Source organism: Macrotis lagotis, chromosome 7 (genome assembly GCF_037893015.1).
Source record: "Macrotis lagotis isolate mMagLag1 chromosome 7, bilby.v1.9.chrom.fasta, whole genome shotgun sequence".
NCBI lineage: Eukaryota > Metazoa > Chordata > Mammalia > Peramelemorphia > Peramelidae > Macrotis > Macrotis lagotis.
Genome location: NC_133664.1, coordinates 48,391,746 through 48,413,879, shown reverse-complemented (window position 1 = coordinate 48,413,879; position 22,134 = coordinate 48,391,746). Strand labels below are relative to the sequence as shown.

The window sequence follows — 22,134 nt, the reverse complement described above, 5'->3', positions numbered from 1 at the left end:
ACCCCATTTGCATTGCAAAAAAAAAACCCTAAATTTCTTAGTATAATAGACCATAGTTATTTCAAAGTGGAATTTAATCAGTTTTAATGTAAAAGAAAATTGTAAATAACATCTTTATTAAAATGCATGATTTTCTTTTTGTGTTCCCACAAAAGAACAAAAGTGATTCTCTAAAGATAGTGATAACTAAAAACCATATTTGAAAATCTTGGTGAGGGATATGCAAAATCAATATATCAAATTTGCATCTCCATGGATAAGGCCAGTCTCTTTCATTTTACTTTCAGTCTGGGATAGTGTATTGGGATTAGTTCAGTGCTCTCTGTCTCATTTATTAGGATCTTTTTTTTTCTGAAAACCAAATTATTGTTATGTTTGAAAATCAAAGTTAACTGAGAAACAGGCTTTCAAGCATAATCACTTTATTAATTAAGCTAGCAATAATCAATAAATTGGGACTAATGACATCTGTCAATGTCCAGAGTTCCAGAGTAAGGACTGAAGGAGTCTTTTATAATAATTAGTATTACATGACATTTTTTTTTTTTGAGGATGTGGATTAATAGTCACCTCAGCTCCTCCCCATTACTTCTTGTGGGAGATTTCAGGAATCCTCATGACTGAGAATTAGTCTGTGGACTAGGGTGTAATCTATAATGACTGATTTGGCACAATGAATAGACTTTTGGACTTGGGAATAAGAAAGACATAAGTTCAAATCTAGTCTCTAGCAGATTCTTACTATGTGACCCTGGACAAGTCATTCAACTTCTATAGTTAACCTCATCTTTAAATTGCATGTGATAATAAAATAACCTACTCCATAGGGATAAAATGAGTTGTATATAAATACTTAAATAAATATACAAATAAATATATATATATGTATATATATATATATATATATATATATATATATATATATATATATATATATATATATATATAAAATACTTAAATACTTTCCCTTAAAGTGCTGCATAGATGTTTTTACTTTGCTAATTTGTAGCCTCAGGAGAACCCTTTAATCTTTCCATACATATTTCCTCATCTGTAATGAGAATAATAATTCTCACCTATACCCTTATCTTCATGTTGATAATATGAAAACTATAAAGTACTTTCATCTCTTTGCAAAAAGTATTTACATTTTTTAAATAGCTTTCTATTTTTCCTGTCAGGGAGTGCCTTGGTGAAGCACATGAGCCTTGTGACTGCCAAATATGGAAAAATTGGCTGCAGAAGATAACAGAAATGAAACCTGAAGAACGTAAGCCAAATTTTAAGATACTTATGTACTTGACTGTGAAGCTGTGAGGTGGTTAGATGCCTTACACATTGTATAAGGTTTTTACCCTGTAAAAATCAATTCTCCATAAGTCATCTAGCTACTATAAGGCTTCCACCTCTGCCCTGCTTTTGGTTACATTAAATTTAGATATTGTGGGAAGAGTTATTGTGGAAGAAACCATCATTCCATGGTATAGACTACAATCCCTAGAATGCTGTCACTCCAGTTTCCTGCTTCTCCTAGTCTCCTTTGTTAAATATTGATGGATACATGGAATTTTGTTTTTATTAAGAAGTAGGTTTTCTAACTCTTGTACTTATTTTACTCTTTCTTAACCTTTTAAAGTTTTCTGTTTTCTTTGATTATCTCAAGCTAGGAAAGTAATAATCAAAAGGTAAGAGTTAGGTGAACTAATTTTGCTACTTTTCAGCAACTATAGTTAGATGTTCAGTAAAACACAAGAGGAAATTATATGAAATTTTTACCAATGACAACTCAGGTATAGAAATAATTTCTCCTTCTGGTGCAAGAAATGTCTGGTAATTCGAAGGACTAAATAACTGAGGAGTTAGAAGCAATACTTAAGTCTTTACATGTCTATATGTTAATGTAAGAGTATGGGGTTTAAGATTTTATTGTAAGATGGTAACTACAACTTCATATAAGAATCACTAAAAGGCAGACTAATCTTATGACTAGTATAATGCAGTGGTCAGATAACTATCTGTGCAGAAATAGACTAAAGGGAAGAGTAAAGCAGAAGTGATCATTCTGAGGTAACTCACAGTGACCTCCCCACATTGTGGGTAGGGATCAAACAAGATAGGATTTGTAGAGTGCTTAACACAGGGGCACATAAAGGATGCCTCTCAGGAGATGCTTGTTCTTTTTCCTTCCCCATGACCAGATAGAGGAAATGGTGATGTTCTTGATTAAAAAAAAAACTGGAATCAAGGCAGTAATGTTTAAGAACTTCTAGTACTAAAATATTACCAAAGAAGGAGAGGTTTGTTTCTAAATGATAAGAATGTAGACAAGTATGTAAGCTTGCAATATGATTATGAAATTATGAAAATTAACCAGATATTTACCCTGTCCTTGAGTGTCCTAAGTTCCATTACTTTCACAATACTGTATTCCCTTTAAGAATTACATCCAGATGGATTATATTCACCACTAGTTCTACACAATGTAGTTTTTATTTTATTTTATTTGTTTTTAGAAAAAAAATATAAAAACTCATTATCCCCTAACTAAATTTTCAGCTAGACAAGATAATCCCTCAAAAAGACAGAATTAACATTTTTCCCATTTCATTTCCAGTCTGGTTTTTTTGCTTCATGTATTATGGCTCTTTTCCAGCTTATTTCTTCTCACCACCAGCCCATTGTCACAGACCTCAAAAAATTCTCTGATGAGTTGTTACATCAGATCCTTACATTTTAGGTTTGTTAGCTGTTCAAAATATTTACTTTTTGTTATCCCAATTTCTATAAAGACAAATTCTAAGCTTTTTCAACTGAATTTTAGCCACATAAAAATGCATGTTTCATTTTTATATTGTTATTTATATATAAACTAATACTTTGAAGTATTTGATATAAAATTGTTTTTCTTTTGTACCAATTAACAAGTGACAAAGATCTCTAAGAATATTTTCAAGAAGCCTAAATGGTCTAAAACTTTGAAAAATTACTAAAGCTAGCACAAAATGCTTTTTAATCATATATGTCAGGCAAAGAGAAAATAGACCCTAGGATGTAGGGTAGTGGGACAATGTTGATGGATGATACTGAAAAATAAGAACCATTTAACTCTTTTGCCTCGTTCCTCACTATTAAGGAGAATCGGAAAAGTGTAGGACATATTACCTAATAGGGAAGTTCAGAATATTAAAAGAAAATTGATGATTTAGTAAAGTCAAAGTTATTCAACCTAGGAAAATTTTTTCTTAGGATAATAATAAACCTTCATGCATGAAGAGCAGACTATTATCATGTGAGGAACTACAGAGAACAGTAGAAATACCACAGGGAAACAAGCAAGTATCAATTTAAATGAAAGGGTAAAAAGCTTAGTTCTAAAACAAGAACACAGTTTATTCTATAAAAGATTATTTAAGAACATGATTTTTAAGCACTTTAGAAAAAGAACCAGTCATGCTGTACAAGACATTATAGGATTACCCAGGAACAAGTTGGAAACCCTTGAAGGAGATAATACACCTTCTTTCAAATTCTATTTTATCCCCTGCTTCTAGGATATCAATTTTCCTGGATAATTTCTTGTAAAATGATATCTAGACTCTCTTTTGGGTGGGGGGGTCCTTACTTTCAAGTAGTACAGTAATTTTTAAATTACCTCTCTTGGATCTGTTTTCCAGGTCAGTTGTTTTTCCAGTGAGATATTTCACATTTTTCTGTAGTTTTTCATAATTTTAGTTTTGTGTTACTGTTTCTTGATTTCTCACAAAGTCCTCAGCTTCGCTTCAGAAAACTTTTATTTCCTAGAGACCGTGGTGAATAGGGAAAAGCTTTACACAATGTGACTGATATGCTAACTTTGGGGTACCTAAATGTTATTCTTTGTCTATATTATATGAGAGAGGTTGGTTCAAGTTTTCTCAGAATGACTAGAAGAACAAAGGACATAAGCACAATGATTCTACCTACCAAAAAAGCAAAAGAAAACTGTCTCAAAGATAGACTTGGCTATATAGAGAAATCTTGAACAACACAAAATTTTAAAATATATATATTTAAAAGGTAAAATTAAAGGTCAAGTAACAGTGAATTCTGAAGAGTATTGTAGTTCCATAAAAATAATAACAGGAATACTAACAGTCAAGGACTCTTATTTTCTTATTTTGCTTTTGTTTTTCTACCAAAGAAAATGATCTTCAGCCTTGGATATCTAGAATAAAGTTGGCTAATAACATATCTCAGCCTGAGATATATGACATATGTTGGTAGGTAAGAGAATATCCAACTATTTTCAGTCAGTTCAAATCACCAGATCTGAAAGGAAAACTGGGATACTGTAAAGATCTTGAAGATGCTATTGCTTAGTAATGACTCTTAGTGAACTTAGAAAAACTGTAGAGGATGAGGAGGAATGGATTTTGAGGAACATTCTAATATTTAAAAGGTGGAGAAAGGTAGATTATTTGCATTATAGGATGGTCACTTTTACTTAAATTCCTTCCAAAATTCCAGAACTTTCCAAATGAAGAGTTTATGAGCACCAAGAAAGGGACTCATTGGTCACTTCAAGACAATCATTTCATCATAGAAAGCTCATGACTGATGTGGTCTACAAATGACATTACTAGATTCGTCATCGAATTTGACAAAATATTCCACAATATGCTTGTGGACAAGCTGGAAAGATATGGGCTAAATGATGGTGCAGTTGAACAGACTTAGAAACAAATTCAACAAAATGTATTTGAAAATTAGTGAATTGTCAAGATATGTAGTGTGTCCTTGGCCCAATTCTGTTCGGTCAGTGACTTAGATAATATTGTAGTATACTTAACAAGACTCAAATCTAGGAGACTTGACAGAATTGGAATTTTTGGAAAGATTATAACTAGAAGAATGTGTGAAATCTAGTGATATAATTCATAAATGTAAAGCATTTGGTTTAGATTTTTAAAAATAAAATTCATAATTAGACTATGGGGCAAGATATTGCTAGGAAAATTTTTTTTTAAGATTTTTTTTCTTAATTTATTAAGACAATGGGATTAAGTGACTTGCCCAAAGTCACACAGCTAGGCAATTAAGTGTCCAAAATAGGACATTCTTTAAAAAGGATCTCAATGTTGGATACTAAAAGCTCAGTGTGAATCAATATTTTAATTTAATAGTACAGCCTCCAACTGCATTAATAGTAGCAGGAAAAATGACCTCATGAAGTTGTTAGTTACTGTAGCAGCTTCACTGCCTCTTGAGAAGCAGAAAGGTGTACAAAAAGTGGGTTTGTATTCAGGAGATTGGGAAGATATGTATAATAGAGGTTGCAAAGGTCGAAATTGACAGGAGTTGGCACCCAATGGGATATGAGGAGTAAGAGAACATGAGGAATCAAGGATGACACCAAGATTGGGGAATTGGCAAGTTTGACTCCAAAATTCCAGTACTAAACATTGAAGCCCAAGAAGGTGATTGAATAAAAGGAATGCTCCACATATATGAAAAGATTTACACTGGAAACAAAGTAGATGCCCATTCTTTGGGAAATAGTTAAACAAATTTTGGGAACATGAATGAAATAATATATTTCTATGCTGTAAGTAAAGGATGAATGAAGAAAAGCATGGAAAGACTTACATAAAAATAATAGATATATTACTGGAAAAAATATATACCAGGTGACTATAACAATATAAATGTAAAGAACCACCCCCAGAGAATGACTCAAAATAAATGTTGCACAATTACAAAGATAAACGTTGGCCCCATAGAAGCAATAAAAGATAAAAGCTTTTCTCTAACTTCTTTCCAGGGAAACTGGGGGTCCCCAGGAATAGATGACATGTATTCTTTGCGAGTAAATTTACATGATTATTTTTCTCACCTTTTTTTTTAAATTAAAAAATTCTTTGTTACAATAGATGACTCTCAATTAGAGGGAAAGAGTAAGAACAAGAAAACATTTAAGAATTATAAGAACAAGCTTGACTCCAAAGGAGAGATAAAAAAAATTAAGCTCCCTCCCTGCCCTCACTCTACCCACCCCCTTTAGAGAGATGGGAGATCTATGAGAGTGGAATATTGCAAATAACATAACATTAATTTTTAATGTTGGAGTCTTGATAAGTTTGGCTAATTTTTCTTCTCTTCATATTTTTTTTTTAAATAGTGACTTTCTGGGGTGGGTAGAGGGTGGCGTACAAAGAGCAATCAGATGATCTAAAAATACATGATATCAATATGTGTGTTTAAATTTTGATTCAGTATAATCAATGCTAATTTTAAAAAAACTCCACAAAGGTGTCTCCCATGTATGTTACATTCATAAATTTCCTTGAAAGATGTAACAAGAAATAACAGTTTGACCCTCTGATTTTTAAGACCAGAAGGTTTACCAATGTATTTGCCATTCTCATTGACTAGGTACAAAGTCCAAATAGAGGATTAGGAAGGTCTTTGAGTTGCTCCTTTTTGCAGGTGATAAATATGCTGGTTGCATCAAATCTCAGAACACTATAGAGCCCATTAAATGACATCCATAATCAGAAAAATTTCTGCTTTATTATCCATGCTGGAAAAAACAATTACATGGAAAAAATGCCTATTTCTCAGATTGTTATTTGGGTTTAAATGAATACCTTTGAGAATTGATCATCAGCAGAACATATCTTTTTTTATTTTAAATTGTTTTTTTATTAAAGATATTATTTGAGTTTTATAATTTTCCCCCCAGTCTTACTTCCCTCCCCCACCCCACCCCCATGGAAAGCAATCTGTCAGTCTTCACTTTGTTTCCATGGTATACATTGATCCAAATTGAGTGTAATGAGAGAGAAATCATATCCTTAAGGAAGAGACAAGAAGTCTAAGAGGTAACAAGATCAAACAATAAGATATCTGGGTTTTTTTTCCAAATTAAAGGGAATAGTCCTTGAACTTTGTTCAAACTCCACGGCTCTTTATCTGGATACAGATGGCACTCTCCTTTGCAGACAGCCCAAAATTGTTCCCGATTGTTGCACTGATGGAATGAGCAAGTCCTTCAAGGTTGATCATCACTCCCATGTTGCTGTTAGGATGTACAGTGTTGTTCTGGTTCTGCTCATCTCACTCAGCATCAGTTCATGCAAATCCCTCCAGGCTTCCCTGAATTCCCGTCCCTCCTGGTTTCTAATAGAACAGTAGTGTTCCATGACATACATATACCACAGTTTGCTAAGCCATTCCCCAATTGAAAGACATTTACTTGATTTCCAATTCTTTGTCACCACAAACAGGGCCGCTATGAATATTTTTGTACAAGTGATGATTTTACCCTTTTGCATCATCTCTTCAGGGTATAGAGCCAGTAGTGGTATTGCTGGGTCAAAGGGTAAGCACATTTTTGTTGCCCTTTGGGCGTAGTTCCAAATAGCTCTCCAGAAAGGTTGGATGAGTTCACAGCTCCACCAACAGTGTAATAGTGTCCCAGATTTCCCACAACCCTTCCAACAATGATCATTATCCTTTCTGGTCCTATTGGCCAATCTGAGAGGTGTGAGGTGGTAGCAGAACATATCTTAAGAGAAATTACATTTGGGATATTGTGCAGTGTTTTGAATAATACTATAGAGTATAGGAATAAATGGAGGTTTCCTTAAAATGAAAACAATATCTGTCTAAAGCCATCAACAAATATTCTATGTAATGGGGATAAAGTAGGACCATTTGCAGTAAGATCAGGGATAAAGCAAGGATGCCCATTATCACCATTACTATTCAATATAGTATTAGAAATGTTAATTTTAGCAATTAGAGAAGAAAAAGAAATTGAAGGAATCCGAATTGGTAGTGAGGAAGCAAAGCTTTCATTCTTTCCAGATGATATGATGGTATACTTAGTGTACTCAAGGAAATCATTTAAAAAACTACTTTGAAACAATTAACAAATTCCACAAAGTAGCAGGATCTAAAATAAACCCACATAAATCATCAAAATTTCTATATATAAACAAAAAAGCCCAATAACAAAAGATAGGAAGAGAAATTTTCCATTTAAAGTAACTGCAGACAACATTAAATACTTGGGAATCTATTTCCCAAGACAAAGCCAGAAACTGTATGAAACACAAGTGCAAAGCACTTCTCACACAAATAAAGTCAGATCTAAACAATTAGAAAAAATGTCAATTTCTCATAGGTTGAGCTAATCATAATAAAATTGTCAGTTATGCCAAAATTAAATTACTTATCCAGTGCCATGCCAATCAGACTACCAAATAACTTTTACCAAGTTAGAAAAAATAATAACAAAATTCATTTGGAACAACAGGTGGTCAAGAATATCAAGGAAACTGAACAAAAATGCAAATGAAGGTGCCCTAGCTCTACCAGATTTGAATAACTTAAATCTTTTCCCTAAAACAAAGACCCATTTAATAATATTCTTGCAATGATAGTTGATAGCTGTGAAGCGCACAGTATACCAAAATCTAAAAAATGAAACTTGGTAGGCAACTTGAAGGCAACAGAGAAAAATCTACAATGTGTAACTAGACTTTAGTGTCCCCAATGAGGAATTTTACTGGAGTAGAATGAAAGATAAATGTGCCCAGCCTGTAGTGAGAGGGAAGACTTGACTGTGGATTATATGCTAAATTGGAATCCATAAAATGTTGAAACACTTAGAAGAAGGCCTCGAGGATTTTAAGTAGAGTCTTTCATGAAAATACATGCATGGCTATAAACTAGAGTTCATAGGCTTAGGAGGCCTGGAAGGCTTGTAGTATGTACCAGTGAATGTTAGATTACCTGTATAATTGAGATCCTGAGTTGTCAGCCAGGGACCTGTCACTGAGGCCCTTTGAATTTATTTCTTCATCCACAAAAAGAAAAATAGCATGTACTTTACTATCTACAGGCTAAAGTTGGAAGGTACTTTAAAAGTAGAAACTTTTTCCCCCCATAGTATTTTAGTAAAGATCATCTCTTCCCCCCCCCCCACAAAAAACCCCCAACATTGCTTAAATGGCGTATTTAGTTGATGTAGAGTTGTTTAAATATAGAAATGTTTTATATGAAGAATAAATCATTTGCCTTTGTCCTAGTAAGGAAATAAATGCTCTTTGAAAGGAAGAAAATAATCTATATTAAGTATTTTTATAATCTTATGTATTGTGTCTTTTATTCTTTCTATGACTGGGTATCTCAAAGTCGTGGGAGTTAGTGAAGCTTATGAAGATGCTGCCAATTGCCTTTGGTTATTAACCAACTCCAAGCCTTGTGCCAACTGTAAATCTCCTATACAGAAGAATGAAGGTTGTAACCACATGCAGTGTGCTAAGGTATGAGCCTGAGAGATGTCTTTATACTTTTGAAATAGAATTTTAATTTGATTACTTTTCTTAAGAAGGTATGTATATTAGCCTATATATCATGTAGTGTTTCAGATTAGTTCTAAAAGATTGAATTTTACCTTCTTTGGCTGCAGCTCTGATAAAAATTAAGTGTTAATTCTTAATATTTCAGGTTGGAGTTAATTCTCAAGTAGTGATTTCGTTATAGATACATTAGGACATTAAAAGGATCCTTTTTTAACTCAACTTATTAATATGAGAAAACAGAAAGTAAGTTACATGCATTATTTACCAATATTACCCAGCACAGTGAAAAACTGCAAGGAGTTGTGGCCAAGGAGAGCATTTGGTGTTAAGTGCCTCATTTAATATGGGCTGGTATTTCACATGACCCTGAAAAAAGCACTTTATTTCTCTATGTATCATGCAACTCTCTGTGCATCTAAGGGCTTCCCCTTGATAAAGATAGTGTCCTCATTGGTATCTGTCTATCCTAAAGAAGCATTTAGTAGGTCCTTTATAATTACCTGCTAGTTGATTGATTGAAATAATAGAAGATATGACTTTTGCAAATTACATTTCTTTGTATTTGGGACTCTTAAAGAAACAATGAAAATATCAGCACAGATTTTCAGTCTAGTAATGTATTGGATATTTGTCACCATGTACTGTTTTAGGAAAAGATGATACAGTTGAATAAATTTTTAGAGTTGAGAGGACTAGAATCAAGTTCATATTATTAGTATCAGTATTGAAGCTAATGACAATTGTTGTAGATACCAATGTTAGAGTGATTTGAACCTTTAATAGATGCAGGTCTAGGAAGAAAATACAATCTTTGTGTAGACACCAAAATAACAAAATACTTAATCTGGACAAGCAAATTCCCCTTGTGGCCCTATCCAAATATTTGTTTCCCATATCATGTTATTAGACCGTGGCCTTTCTCTCAGGGGCTAGATAGTAGAATTTTTTTTTATCATCAAGCCTCTGGAAAATTGATGCTCATGGTATTGGTCAGAATTATTAAGTCTTTCAGAATTCTTTCTTTTTACAATGTTGGTGCTGTATGGTATGTATTGGTCTCATAGTTCTGCTTAATCTCACTCTGCAGCAGTTTATCCAAGACTTTGCAGGTTTCTTGGAAACTATTTTTGTTCAATTCTTTCATGTAATTATTATCTAATTCCAACTTATTGTGATGAATTTGTCCTGGTAAGGAAATAAATGCTCTTTGAAAGGAAGAAAATAATCTATATTAAATATTTTTATTTTGTTTTATTGTGGGCTTGGGCATCTTTTCAGCTTTTCTTAGTAAACTGGATTTTTTCTTTGGCTGTGGAAATAAGAATCAAGTGATTCTCAGATTTAGTAAATGATACTGATCATTTATCCAGTGCCTTCTGTGTTAGAGTACATTGTCTAATGGCCCAGTGCTTTTCTCACATAATTTGGAAAGCCTCTTAAGTGATTGGGGCTCAGTTAGACATACAAAATTAAAGATTAGTATAGCAAATATAGAGAAGCCTTTTTAATTTGTTGAGAAGTCAGCACCAGATAGTTATTAGTTTTCCAGAAAGAGAGCTTCTCTAAGGATAGGCTCACATTACCATTGCTCCCTTTGGTAAATAACTCAAAAACTAAAGCTGAAAATTAAATACTTTTTTTTGTTTTAGTTGCTATTCAGTTTTGTCATCTTTCCCCCCCATGATAAATGTACAATTGAGATGGATCTTACTTGATTTAGAGGATTATTTTGATTAGCAAGATGAAATTCTGTAAGCTGGAATATCTTTCCAAGCAAATTGCTTGTCTATCAACAAACAAATTTCTGGCCAATTTTAGCTTAAATGATACAAAATGATTCTTTTTCCTTCTAAACACACTAAGTGTTCAGGTATTTTGTTTATTTAAATGAGTTGGACAATAAATGAGACTAATAATGGTATGCAGTGGTGGGTGCTTTCCTATGGGGCAACCTAACTTTGTTTTATAAACTTGGTTATGTTAGCTGATTAAGTATATTTGTCAAGAATAAAATAACTGATTACTTTTAAGCTTTAAACGTAAATACTTTTATTTGCTTCATAAATTAAATATATTATGTAGTGATATATGGCATTATTTCATATTGAATAAAAGTAAATTAGATAATTAGAATTATGAAAAAAGTACACTAATTTGGAATTAAAGTAGAAAACAACTGAAATTTGGTAATTCATTTTTTTTCTTAGGTTTTTGCAAGGCAAATGGAGTTAAGTGGCTTGCCCAAGGCCACACAGGTAATTATTAAGTGTCTGAAACCTGATTTGAACCCAGGTACTCCTGACTCCAGGGCCGGTGCTTTATCCACTGAGCCACCTAGCTGCCCCTGATAATTCATTTTTAATACAGTAGTATGTGATGTTTAATATTCTGTTAATGCCAGTTTTATCCATAGAGCCTACTGGCTCTCAGTAAATTTTTTTTGATGATAATGATTTGGTTTTTTATTCTCAAAGATAAGCTATATTACAATTATATAATTTCATTGTAGTAACTTAAATAACAAAGTGTTCATATAGTTTTTTAATATAGTTTTAAATAGTTTTTATAAAGAAAAAGGAAACATTAGCAACTCCTAGATGAAATTTTAAAAATCTGTATTTATTGCTACTTTCATCTTTTATTTCATCAATGTGGGTATTCCCTTGGCCAGTGTGTAAATCATTACTCTTCAACAGTTTCATTAAAGTCTTTTAAGAATTACATTAGCCAGGGGCGGCTAGAGTGGATAGAGCACCGGCCCTGGAGTCAGGAGTACCTGAGTTCAAATCCAACCTCAGACACTTAATAATTACCTAACTGTGTGGCCTTGGGCAAGCCACTTGACCCCATTTACCTTGCAAAATCCTAAAAAAAAAAATTGCATTAGCTAAAAGTTAACATGGTGATGACTTTTTCCAAATTCCCTAAAGTACAGACATTTTTTCCCAGTGAATGTAAAGGCCTTTAAGAACCTTTTCTACTTCTGGCTCACAATGAGACATCAAAGGAGGCATGGCCCCTGGAATGAAGGAATTTTAATTCACAAAGAATTTATCTTTGCCACAGGTTTTTGTTCATAAAATGTAGACAAGATGTTCTATCTACATATTTTTACATAATTATCTTAGGATTCATATTTTGGTATGAATAATTGAAAATAAATAATAAATAGTGGAAAATTGCTTACCCATACAGAGATAAATGACATCCAGAGAGAGAAACCAAATAGGAGGAGAATTCTCTGCAAATATCAAGCCCTGTTTTTTCTAGTCTTACATTTCTCAAAAGTGATAGAATTTGGTGTGTATTGATGCCTCTTCTTTCTGAAAACTTAAGTCATAGTGAGACTTTTAATTGGCCATGATAGTGGAGGAGCAGCAAAGATTTTCATCTGTTTTATTGATAGAAAAGTAAACATGCATCTTAGAAAAGTAGTCAGTCCTTCTTGCCTTAAATTATATTGTTTAAGAATATAACTCTTGGGTGGCTAGGTGGCACAGTGGATAGAGCACCGCCCTGGAGTCAGGAGTACCTGAGTTCAAATCCAACCCCAGACACTTAATAATTACCTAGCTGTGTGGTCTTGGGCAAGCCTTTGCAAAAAAGCTTAAAAAAAAAGAAACATAACTCTCCAGATGTTTGCCACATGTATGGCCATCGTTTTTTCCTTGAATAGCAGCCCTTTTGTCATTGTCCTCTTTCCTTTCAGTCCTTACAGCATGCTGTTCAGCATTGCCTCCTCTCTTCTCCTTTATACCAGGTGTGAAAATTATCTGCATATTGTTAATATGAAAAGGTATTTGTGTCTTTTTTTCCCCTGAAGTGCAAATATGATTTCTGCTGGATTTGCCTAGAAGAATGGAAGAAGCACAGCTCTTCCACTGGAGGCTATTACCGCTGCACTCGCTATGAAGTCATTCAGCATGTGGAGGAGCAGTCCAAGGAAATGACAGTGGAGGTGAGAAGGGGCTTCTTCACCAGAATGCCCATCTACTTGATGGTGGGGCCTGGAGTCTTTATGGACTTGTTTACTTTGTTTTTTGGCTCCTGTGGCTGCCCCCCATATCTATGTCTGTATTAATATACGAAAAGTTCTTCAGTATTTCAAGGATGTGTGATTTCATCCCTATGTGTTCTCTCTTCACCAATTCCTTGACCAAAGCAGTACTTCCAAGCCATAGGAACAGTGGGGTTAAAAGTAGCCCCTACCTCATAGGCTTATTATGAGTTAAATGAGATAATACTTATAAAAGTTCTTACCCTATGGCCCAGCACATAATAGGAAGACCTCTATCATGCTTATTCCCTTCTTATCCCTTAGTAGAATATCTGCTTGAAGTTCTGGGACTGAACCCTGGTGGCTACCCCTGTTAGGAAGCCTTTTTTTTACATAGCTGAGCCTTCCTCAGAAGAAGCCAACCCCCAACTCATGTGTCAAGTGTTTGGAGCTTGGGAGAAGCTTCTACCACCCCTGGCCATGATGTGTCACCACAATTAGACCTAAGAACTTAAAAAAAGGAACACAACATTGGCTTATTAAGAAGTCATTATGAACTGTATTTAACTCAAAATACTCACTTCACTTGAGTTTTTATTCCTTTATATCCCTGCTCTCTTCATATCTGTCACCTTCATTCACCAGTTTCTCTTCGTCAATATTGCCAACAGCTATTAAGAAAAAACAATGAAATTTTATAGAAGTCAGGCAGGAGAGGGGGGGAATCTATATGCATTAGTTTGAGTTGTCCTTTATTTTCAGTAAAACAGGGTCATGTTTTAAAGAGGTAAAACCTCTTTAAAGTATATAAATCATATTACTGATGTTATAATGTTCAATATTAGTAGCTCCTAGGTCTTATGTGAGTTATTTATGGACTTTGTTTCTAGGCTGAGAAGAAACACAGAAGGTTTCAGGAACTGGACAGATTTATGCATTATTATACAAGATTTAAAAATCATGAGCTCAGCTATCAGGTATTTCACTAACTGCTGAAGATTTATGGAACTCCTCTATAACTGGGTCAGAAATTCAATTCGCTTAGAGGGTGTATTCTTTCTGTTTAGTTGGAACAACGCCTGCGAAAAACAGCCAAAGAAAAAATGGAGCAGCTGAGTCGAGCTCTCATTGGAAGTGAGTAATGCTGAGTGGGGGTGGGGGTGTGATCACAGAAATGGGGGTACAGAAGTCTGGAGAGGTGTGTTGTTGATTAGAAAGTCAAGGATTCTAGACCTTGGAAGCCTCCCAAAGTCCATTCAAAATCACTGTCAAAATCCATTTTCATCCTTTGTTACCATCTGGACTTAGTTTAGCAGGAAGGAGCCCAGTATTATCCCATAGCTAAGGAAAACTAACTTTAGAAAGGGCAGAAGTTCTCTCAGACCCCCTAACATTTTGTAGTAATCCTACATTAAAAACTCCTTTCAGGGACCCTGTCGGCATTCTCTAAACCACCTTTCATGCCTGTTTGTCCATCTGTGCCAACAAAAACAAATGATTCTTCCTTCCTTATATGTGCTGCCCTCTTTGCCCAAGATACACTTCCTCCCTATCATCACCAGACACAATTCTCCATGTTCTTTAGGATCCAATTCAAATAACAGCTCTTCTTGAAAGGTTTCTCTCTAATGAAAATGGATCAGAATCATGGACATTATTGCCTTGTCTCCAGACAGGTAGAACCACTCAGTCCTAGGCACACAGCTATTCAGCCTCAAAGGCACGAATAGAACCCAGTGTTTCTTATTCCCAATCCTGCTGTTCTAGGTCCTTTTGAGTTCATCTGACCAAAAACTTTCATTTAACCCATAAGCTAAAGACTAGTGACATGAAAAAATTGGTCCAAGGTCACACAACATTAGTTCTCTTGTAGTACTTGTCATATCCCACTTACACTTTGTTTTTGTGCATGTTTTTTTCACATTCCCAGACGGTCAGCTGCTTAAGGGTAGAGAGAGCACAGATCATTTCATTCAGTTTTGTATCCTTCACATTATTGAGCACAAGTCATTCTATATAGAAGCACTTGGGAAATTGTTGTTGGCTGAATAGCAGTATAGGCTTCTCTGGATGAGTAGCTGTAGTTGAAATGGAACATTGGCTTAGAAGTGGAAATGTCAGCACCAGCATAAACTATCTTCTGATTCCTCCTGACTCATAGCTATGATTTCAATACATACACACAACCCCCCCCTCCCTGGTCTATCAGAGTCAAGCCCAGGGCAGTAGAGTCAAGTACCCTCCCCCCCTTCTTTTCTTGGCAGCCTCAGGCTATACATCACCTAATTCAGAGCCTGCCCCAAGGCCCCTGCCTAACACAGGACCCTTCTCCCCAGGGGCCCTGCCTGACCCACCAGATCTTCCTTGTACCTTCTGTCTTTTTAAAATAATATTTTGTTTTTCCACAATTAACATGTAAAAATTTGTAACTTTTTAAAATTTTAAGTTCCACTCAATTTATTTCCCTCCTCTCCCTGAGACATTAATATGATATAAGTTTGTACATGTGCAATCATAAAACATTTCCCTGTTAGCATTTTGTGGGAGAAAATTTGTACCAAAGTAAAAAGATGAAGAAAGAAAGTATAAAGTAGTATGCCTTAATCTGCATTCCAAATCCATCAGTAGTTTTCTCTGAAATTGGATAACATTTTTCATCATGAGACCTTTGGAAATGTCTTGGATCATTGCTGAAAAGAACTAAGTCACTCACAGTTAGTTATCATAGGGTATTGCTGTTACTGTGTACAGTGTTCTGCTTCTGCTCAGCATTAGTTAGCTAAGCCGTCTCCTCCACACTGGGTCCCCCAAAGTTCATGGGCCTCCATGTTTGCTGAGGCAAAGGAGGACTGTCCCACCTCTCTTTTGGTGTTCTGAGCACTTAACCCATGGAAAGCACTTAATACAGATTCTTTACATTACACTTTCTCTGGTTGCTCTCCACAATGAGGTCAAGATAGCTTGGTCCAAAAAGATCTGTATTGTGCCCAAGACCAGGCTAACTGGCTCTGCACAGCAGTTTAAGGGGGAACAAGAAAAACTGCACATCTGAATGAATGGGATTAGGTATCCTATAGAGTTTATATTTGCAAAACATGACCAGTCTGAAAATGAAGAATTGCTGTTGTGTATAACTTACTTGTTTCCTCACCTTTCAATTGGTCATCTTATTTGTACCTTCTCAGAGTTATTGTGAGGATCCAATGGGAGGATGGATATAAAGGGATATGGAAATGTCAGAGTGACTTGCAGGGTGTCCCTAAAGTTTTAGTACAGTTTGAGGCTAACAAAGTTAAATCAGTTTTATTTTTTTATTGTTTTTTTACTTAGAATTTTTTTAAAGATTTTATTTATTTTGAGTTTTACAATTTTTCCCCCAATCTGACTTCCCTTCCCCCCCCCACAGATAGCAATTTGTCAGTCTTTACTTTGTTTCCATGTTGTACATTGATCCATATTGAGTGTGATGAGAGAAAAATCATATCCTTAAGGAAGAGACATAAAGTATAAGAGATAACAAGATCAGATAGCAGGGTTTTTTTCCCCCTAAATTAAAGGGAATAGTCCTTGAACTTTGTTCACACTCCACAACTCTTTATCTGGATACAGATGGTATTCTCCATTGCACACAGCCCCAAATTGTCCCTGATTGTTGCATTGATGGAATAAGCGTGTCCATCAAGGTTGAACATCACCCCCATGTTGTTTTTAGGGTGTACAGTGTTCTTCTGGTTCTTCTCATCTCACTCAGCATCAGTTCATGCAAATCCCTCCAGACTTCCCTGAATTCCCATCCTTCCTGGTTTCTAATAGCACAATTGTGTTCCATGACATACATATACCACAGTTTGCTAAGCCATTTCCCAATTGAAGGACATTTACTCGATTTCTTTGCCACCACAAACAGGGCTCTATGAATGTTTTCATACAAGTGATGTTTTTACCCTTTTTCATCATCTTTTCAGGGTATAGATCCAATACTGGTATTGCTAGATCAAAGGGTATGCACATTTTTATTTCCCTTTGGGCGTAGTTCCAAATTTCTCTCCAGAAAGGTTGGATGAGTTCACAGCTCCACCAACAATGTAATAGTGTCCCAGATTTCCCACAACCCTTCCCACAATGATCATTATCCTTTCTGGTCCTATTGGCCAATCTGAGAGGTGTGAGGTGGTACCTCAGAGAGGCTTTAATTCAGTTTTATTGAGTCCCCAGATTGAACCCTCCCAACACGGGACTATTAAGGTTTAAAACTGCTCTGAGAGTTTTGGGATATTCTTTGTTATGAATTTTCTTTGCTTTCTTCCCCCTCTGCTTCCCCATATCTGCTTTTCTCTCTCTCTTTCCTTTTTCTCTTTTCTGAAGAGTAATTGGTAGATAAGAAAAATCTGAAATGATTATTTTCAAAGATATTTTCCTTAAATATTTTACTTGCATCTATTTATTCAGGTATTTGTTTCATTGTATGGTATAATCATTTTTCTGTATGTGATTTTGAAATTTAATTTTTGTGTTTCTGCTAATTATTTAATGCAATACTTTCATATCTGCAAATGTAGATCTGTGCCTTATCTACTATACACCCAGAAACAGGTTGAGGTAAGGTCTAATGAGAACCTGAAGTTCCTAGTACCAATATAGGAAAAACCAAAGAAATCTATGCAATTCCATTATACAGAGTCTGGAAGCCCAAGGTCTCAGATACTGCAGTTATTTTATCCATCCTCTAGTATTATCTGCCCAATAGCTAACTAAGAGAATTAATTTTTCTTTATTCCTATTCCTTGCAGACTAAAGAGATACAAACTGTCTTTGAGAAGATGGTTGTAATTTATAAATAGCAGAGTTCCTCAAAAATCATTTGGGGGGGGGGGTGGCTAGGTGGCATAGTGGATAAAGCACCGGCCTTGGAGTCAGGAGTACCTGGGTTCAAATCTGGTCTCAGACACTTAATAATTACCTAGCTGTGTGGCCTTGGGCAAGCCACTTAACCCCATTTGCCTTGCAAAAACCTACAAAAAAAAAAAACAAAAAAAACCAAATCATTTGAGAGACTTAATTTAATGACAGAGACAGCTAGAGATGTAATAAAGTGGGCCAAAAAGCCACAAAGAAAATCTATAAAGTGTTTACTTTGTTAAAAAAAAAATCTGAATGATTTCTCTAATGAAACCTATATCTAAATTAATTCTTCTTAGGGAAGAACATTCCTTGTGTAGTATTTTTTGCTTTTTGTTTTGTTTTTTACAAAATCGCATTTGCTTATTGTAATAGTATAGCTGCGAAGAAAAAGTGTTTTCACAGTGCCCGGATTACCTTGTAGCTGAAGGAGGCTGTCCAGATACCACTTTTATCGAAGATGCCGTTCAAGAGCTCCTCAAAACTCGACGCATCCTCAAGTGTTCTTATCCATATGGATTTTTTTTGGAACCTAAAAGCACAAAGAAAGAAATATTTGAACTTATGCAGGTAAAATGATGCTTTCATTATTAGGTTTATATGGCAACATTCTTAGCATGTTTCCTGCCAGAACAAAGCACATGTATAAAACATTGTCACAGAAAGTCATTTTTTTGCCTTGTAATACAAAGCTAGGGGAGATTTACATTGAGCATTTCTAGATTAATTGATTGTTTTTGTACTTGAATTGTTACTGTTTTTCATTTTAAGTATTAAATATACAGAAGTTTATCAGTATAATATAAATTTTGTTTGTTTAAACCTAGAGAAATTGACCTTTCTGTGAGACTCTACAAGAGCTCTGAATTGTAAAGTTTTCTTTCAGAGTTTTTAAAAAGCACACAGATAGATGGTGCTGTTTAACTTAACTTCATATTTAAGCAGAAAAGAAACTACATTTTAAGTTGAAGCCACAAAGTCAGAAAATCACCATTTCTTTTATAAAATAAAGTACATTATTTCATTTGAAACCCACAAAAGAGAACAAACTCCCAAAATAACCATAATTTAAAAGCAAAAAGAGCCATCCCCTGTTGCCCACACCCCTTGCATTCTAACCCTCACCCTAGCCTCTTGGCTGTGACCAGATTGGCTTTCTTCTCCTTCTTTGTATCCCCTCCCAGGGACTCTTGGCCTCGGTCATGCCCCGTCCCTCTTTCCTCAACCCCTCCTACCCTGAACTTGCCTCAAGGCCCAAGTCAAGACTTCCTTCCTTCATGAAACTTTTCTCAGCTCACCCTGTGCCTGTGGAATGGTAATCTTTGTCTTTCTTTGCACTTCTCCAGCACTCGTGTGTACAGAGCCTTGCAATTGGTTCTAGCAGCTTCCTGTGCTTTGTCCGTCCCAGCTCACGTGTCCGCATCTTGACGACCACCGCTGGGCCACGAGGCCCTCCTAGCTCACCCAGGCCAACGCAGGGAGCATGCCGCCTTCTTAAGAGAGTGGTGCTTGCCTGAATTTGAGACCACTTCTGTTAAGACACTCTCATTTTCAGACACCTGGGAAATTATATAAAACACAAAAACCACACACTTTATAAAGAGGAGTCTTTCTTTGTTCCATTTCACATGAAGCCAGCTCAGAAAACTTTGAAGTTTCTGTCTTAAAGTTAGTGAGAAATCAGATTTTTGGTGTGTTCTAGAACATTTGATTCTTCTTAGCATAGGATGTGTTTTTCCCCCCTAAAACAGACAGACCTAGAAATGGTCACTGAAGACCTTGCGCAAAAAGTAAATAGGCCTTACCTTCGCACGCCTCGACACAAAATCATTCGGGCAGCTTGCCTTGTGCAGCAGAAGAGGCGAGAGTTCTTGGCATCTGTAGCAAGAGGGGTTGCTCCTGCAGATTCACCAGAAGCACCAAGGCGCAGGTATGCACCATGTTCACAGTCCAAAAGCTGAGTCATTGTAACCTGCTTTCATTGCCCCTAAATTCTCTCCCAATAGAACATGTATTCCTGGGAGGATTTATGACTAGAAAAGTAATGGGATGGAAGTAATGGAAGAAATCTATTAATTTAAATTGATTTCCCAATGCACATAATTTCACTTTTCAAGGTATTCTGCGTTATATATTGTATGAGTCCCAAGAATTAACAAAACTCGGCAATTTCATACTTAGAATAAATTAGAATAGCTCAAAAGTATCATGTTTACCTTGATTATTGTATTATAACATATTCATTCAAATGATGTTAAACTTAATGTACATTTATGGTTCTCGGTAATTATCTTGGCATATAAAAGATGTGGAGTAGCAAAATGGCACAGTGGATAAAGTACTGGGCCTAGAGTCTGGAAGACTCATCTCCTCCAGTTCAATTCCAGCCTTCCTTATGTGACGCTGAGCAAATCGCTTTACCCTTTTTGCCTCAGTTTCCTCATCTGTAAAATTAGCTGAAGAAGGAAATGGCCAACCATTCCAGTGTCTTTGCCAAGAAAATCCCAAATAGTAGTCTTTACTCACTTTTTTAGTGGGTTGTTTTTATTATGGGGTGTGTGTTTGTGTGGTGTGTGTGTGTGTGTGTGTGTGTGTGTGTGTATACCCTTACACGCTTGTGTGTGTGTGTGTGTGTGTGTGTGTGTGTGTAGAGAGAGATTTATATTTTTTAATGATTATAAATTAGTGAGATTGTAATGGAAGAAATCCAACATATCTGGGAAATAGCAGTTAGAAGCAAATTTTATAGCCACTGACATAAAATAAATGAGAAAGTGCTTTTCTATGAATTGATGTTTTTTGTTATTCCTTGTGTGATTTTTGTATGTTGTATCTTTCCATAAATAAAACAAATGCAACTTTACTTTGAGTATATTATAGGGAATGCTTACATTTGATGTTGTTGGGAAAGACCTAGCTTTAAAAAGACAAAGTCTCCCATGCATCCAGGGCCATCTCCAGCCATTCGTATCTGACTCCTATCTGGCGCAGATGACTCTGGAGGAGAAAGTGAAGCTGGGGACTTAGCAGAGCCCCTCACTCATCCACTTCAGGTGCTTGTCATGGTCTTCTCCAAGAACAGCAACAATGTATCCAACTCTTCCTTGACCCCATGGACCGTACTGTCCATAGAAGATTTCTTGGCAAAGATACTATTCCTTCTCCAGTGGATTAAGGCAAACAGAAGTTAAATGATTTGCCGAGCATCACGCAGCTTAGTAAGGTCTTCCTTCAGGCCCAATAGTCTATCCACTGACCATCCAGCAGCCTTCTTACATTTTGATACCAGTCTTAAATCATGGTTTTGTTTGTTCCACAAGAGACATTTACACTAAACTGTGTTGCAGCTTGGTAAAGTGCCTCATACCTAATAGATGCTTGTAGAAATAACTTGCATTTTAAATTTTGGAATTAATTTATTAAATTATATGGTTGAATAGTTTCATTGATGAAACAAGATTCAAGCAGATGAATATTAAAAGATTGAGTTCCCTTTTTATTAAAAGGGCAAGAGACTAATCATTTTCATTGGAGAATTCTATTAATATATCAACTGGTTTGTCTAATTTCTTTGTAGTTTTGCTGGTGGAACATGGGATTGGGAATATTTAGGATTTGCATCACCTGAGGTAATTGTTTTTGTGTACCTTTTTAAAAATTATATTTTCTTTTGTGTAGTTTTCTGCAAATTACATTTATATCTATTCCAAATCATATCAATATACTGTGAGAGATTCCTTTTCTTTATTTTATGATCTAGATATGTAGGCAGAACTAAATTAAGCCATTCTTGGCATGAATTACCTCAAGACTTTGAAATTTTATCATTTTAAATAACTTTTTAGACACTATTTAGTGGAGATCCAAAAATAAAGTGTTATGTCTTTT

At 35.3% G+C, this 22,134-nt stretch overlaps 1 protein-coding gene across 6 annotated transcripts in view; it reads left to right on the top strand.

Annotated features, from left to right (window-relative positions):
* ANKIB1 (ankyrin repeat and IBR domain containing 1) overlaps positions 1-22,134 on the top strand; it is a 131,666-nt gene that overhangs the window by 95,778 nt on the left and 13,754 nt on the right. For all 6 annotated transcript variants that reach the window (XM_074192829.1, XM_074192826.1, XM_074192828.1 and 3 more), the window contains 8 exons: positions 1,182-1,270; positions 9,181-9,311; positions 13,174-13,308; positions 14,238-14,324; positions 14,415-14,481; positions 18,671-18,816; positions 19,998-20,176; positions 21,824-21,875. In XM_074192829.1, coding sequence (XP_074048930.1) covers positions 1,182-1,270; positions 9,181-9,311; positions 13,174-13,308; positions 14,238-14,324; positions 14,415-14,481; positions 18,671-18,816; positions 19,998-20,176; positions 21,824-21,875 — 886 coding nt within the window. The remainder of the gene's footprint in view (positions 1-1,181; positions 1,271-9,180; positions 9,312-13,173; positions 13,309-14,237; positions 14,325-14,414; positions 14,482-18,670; positions 18,817-19,997; positions 20,177-21,823; positions 21,876-22,134) is intronic.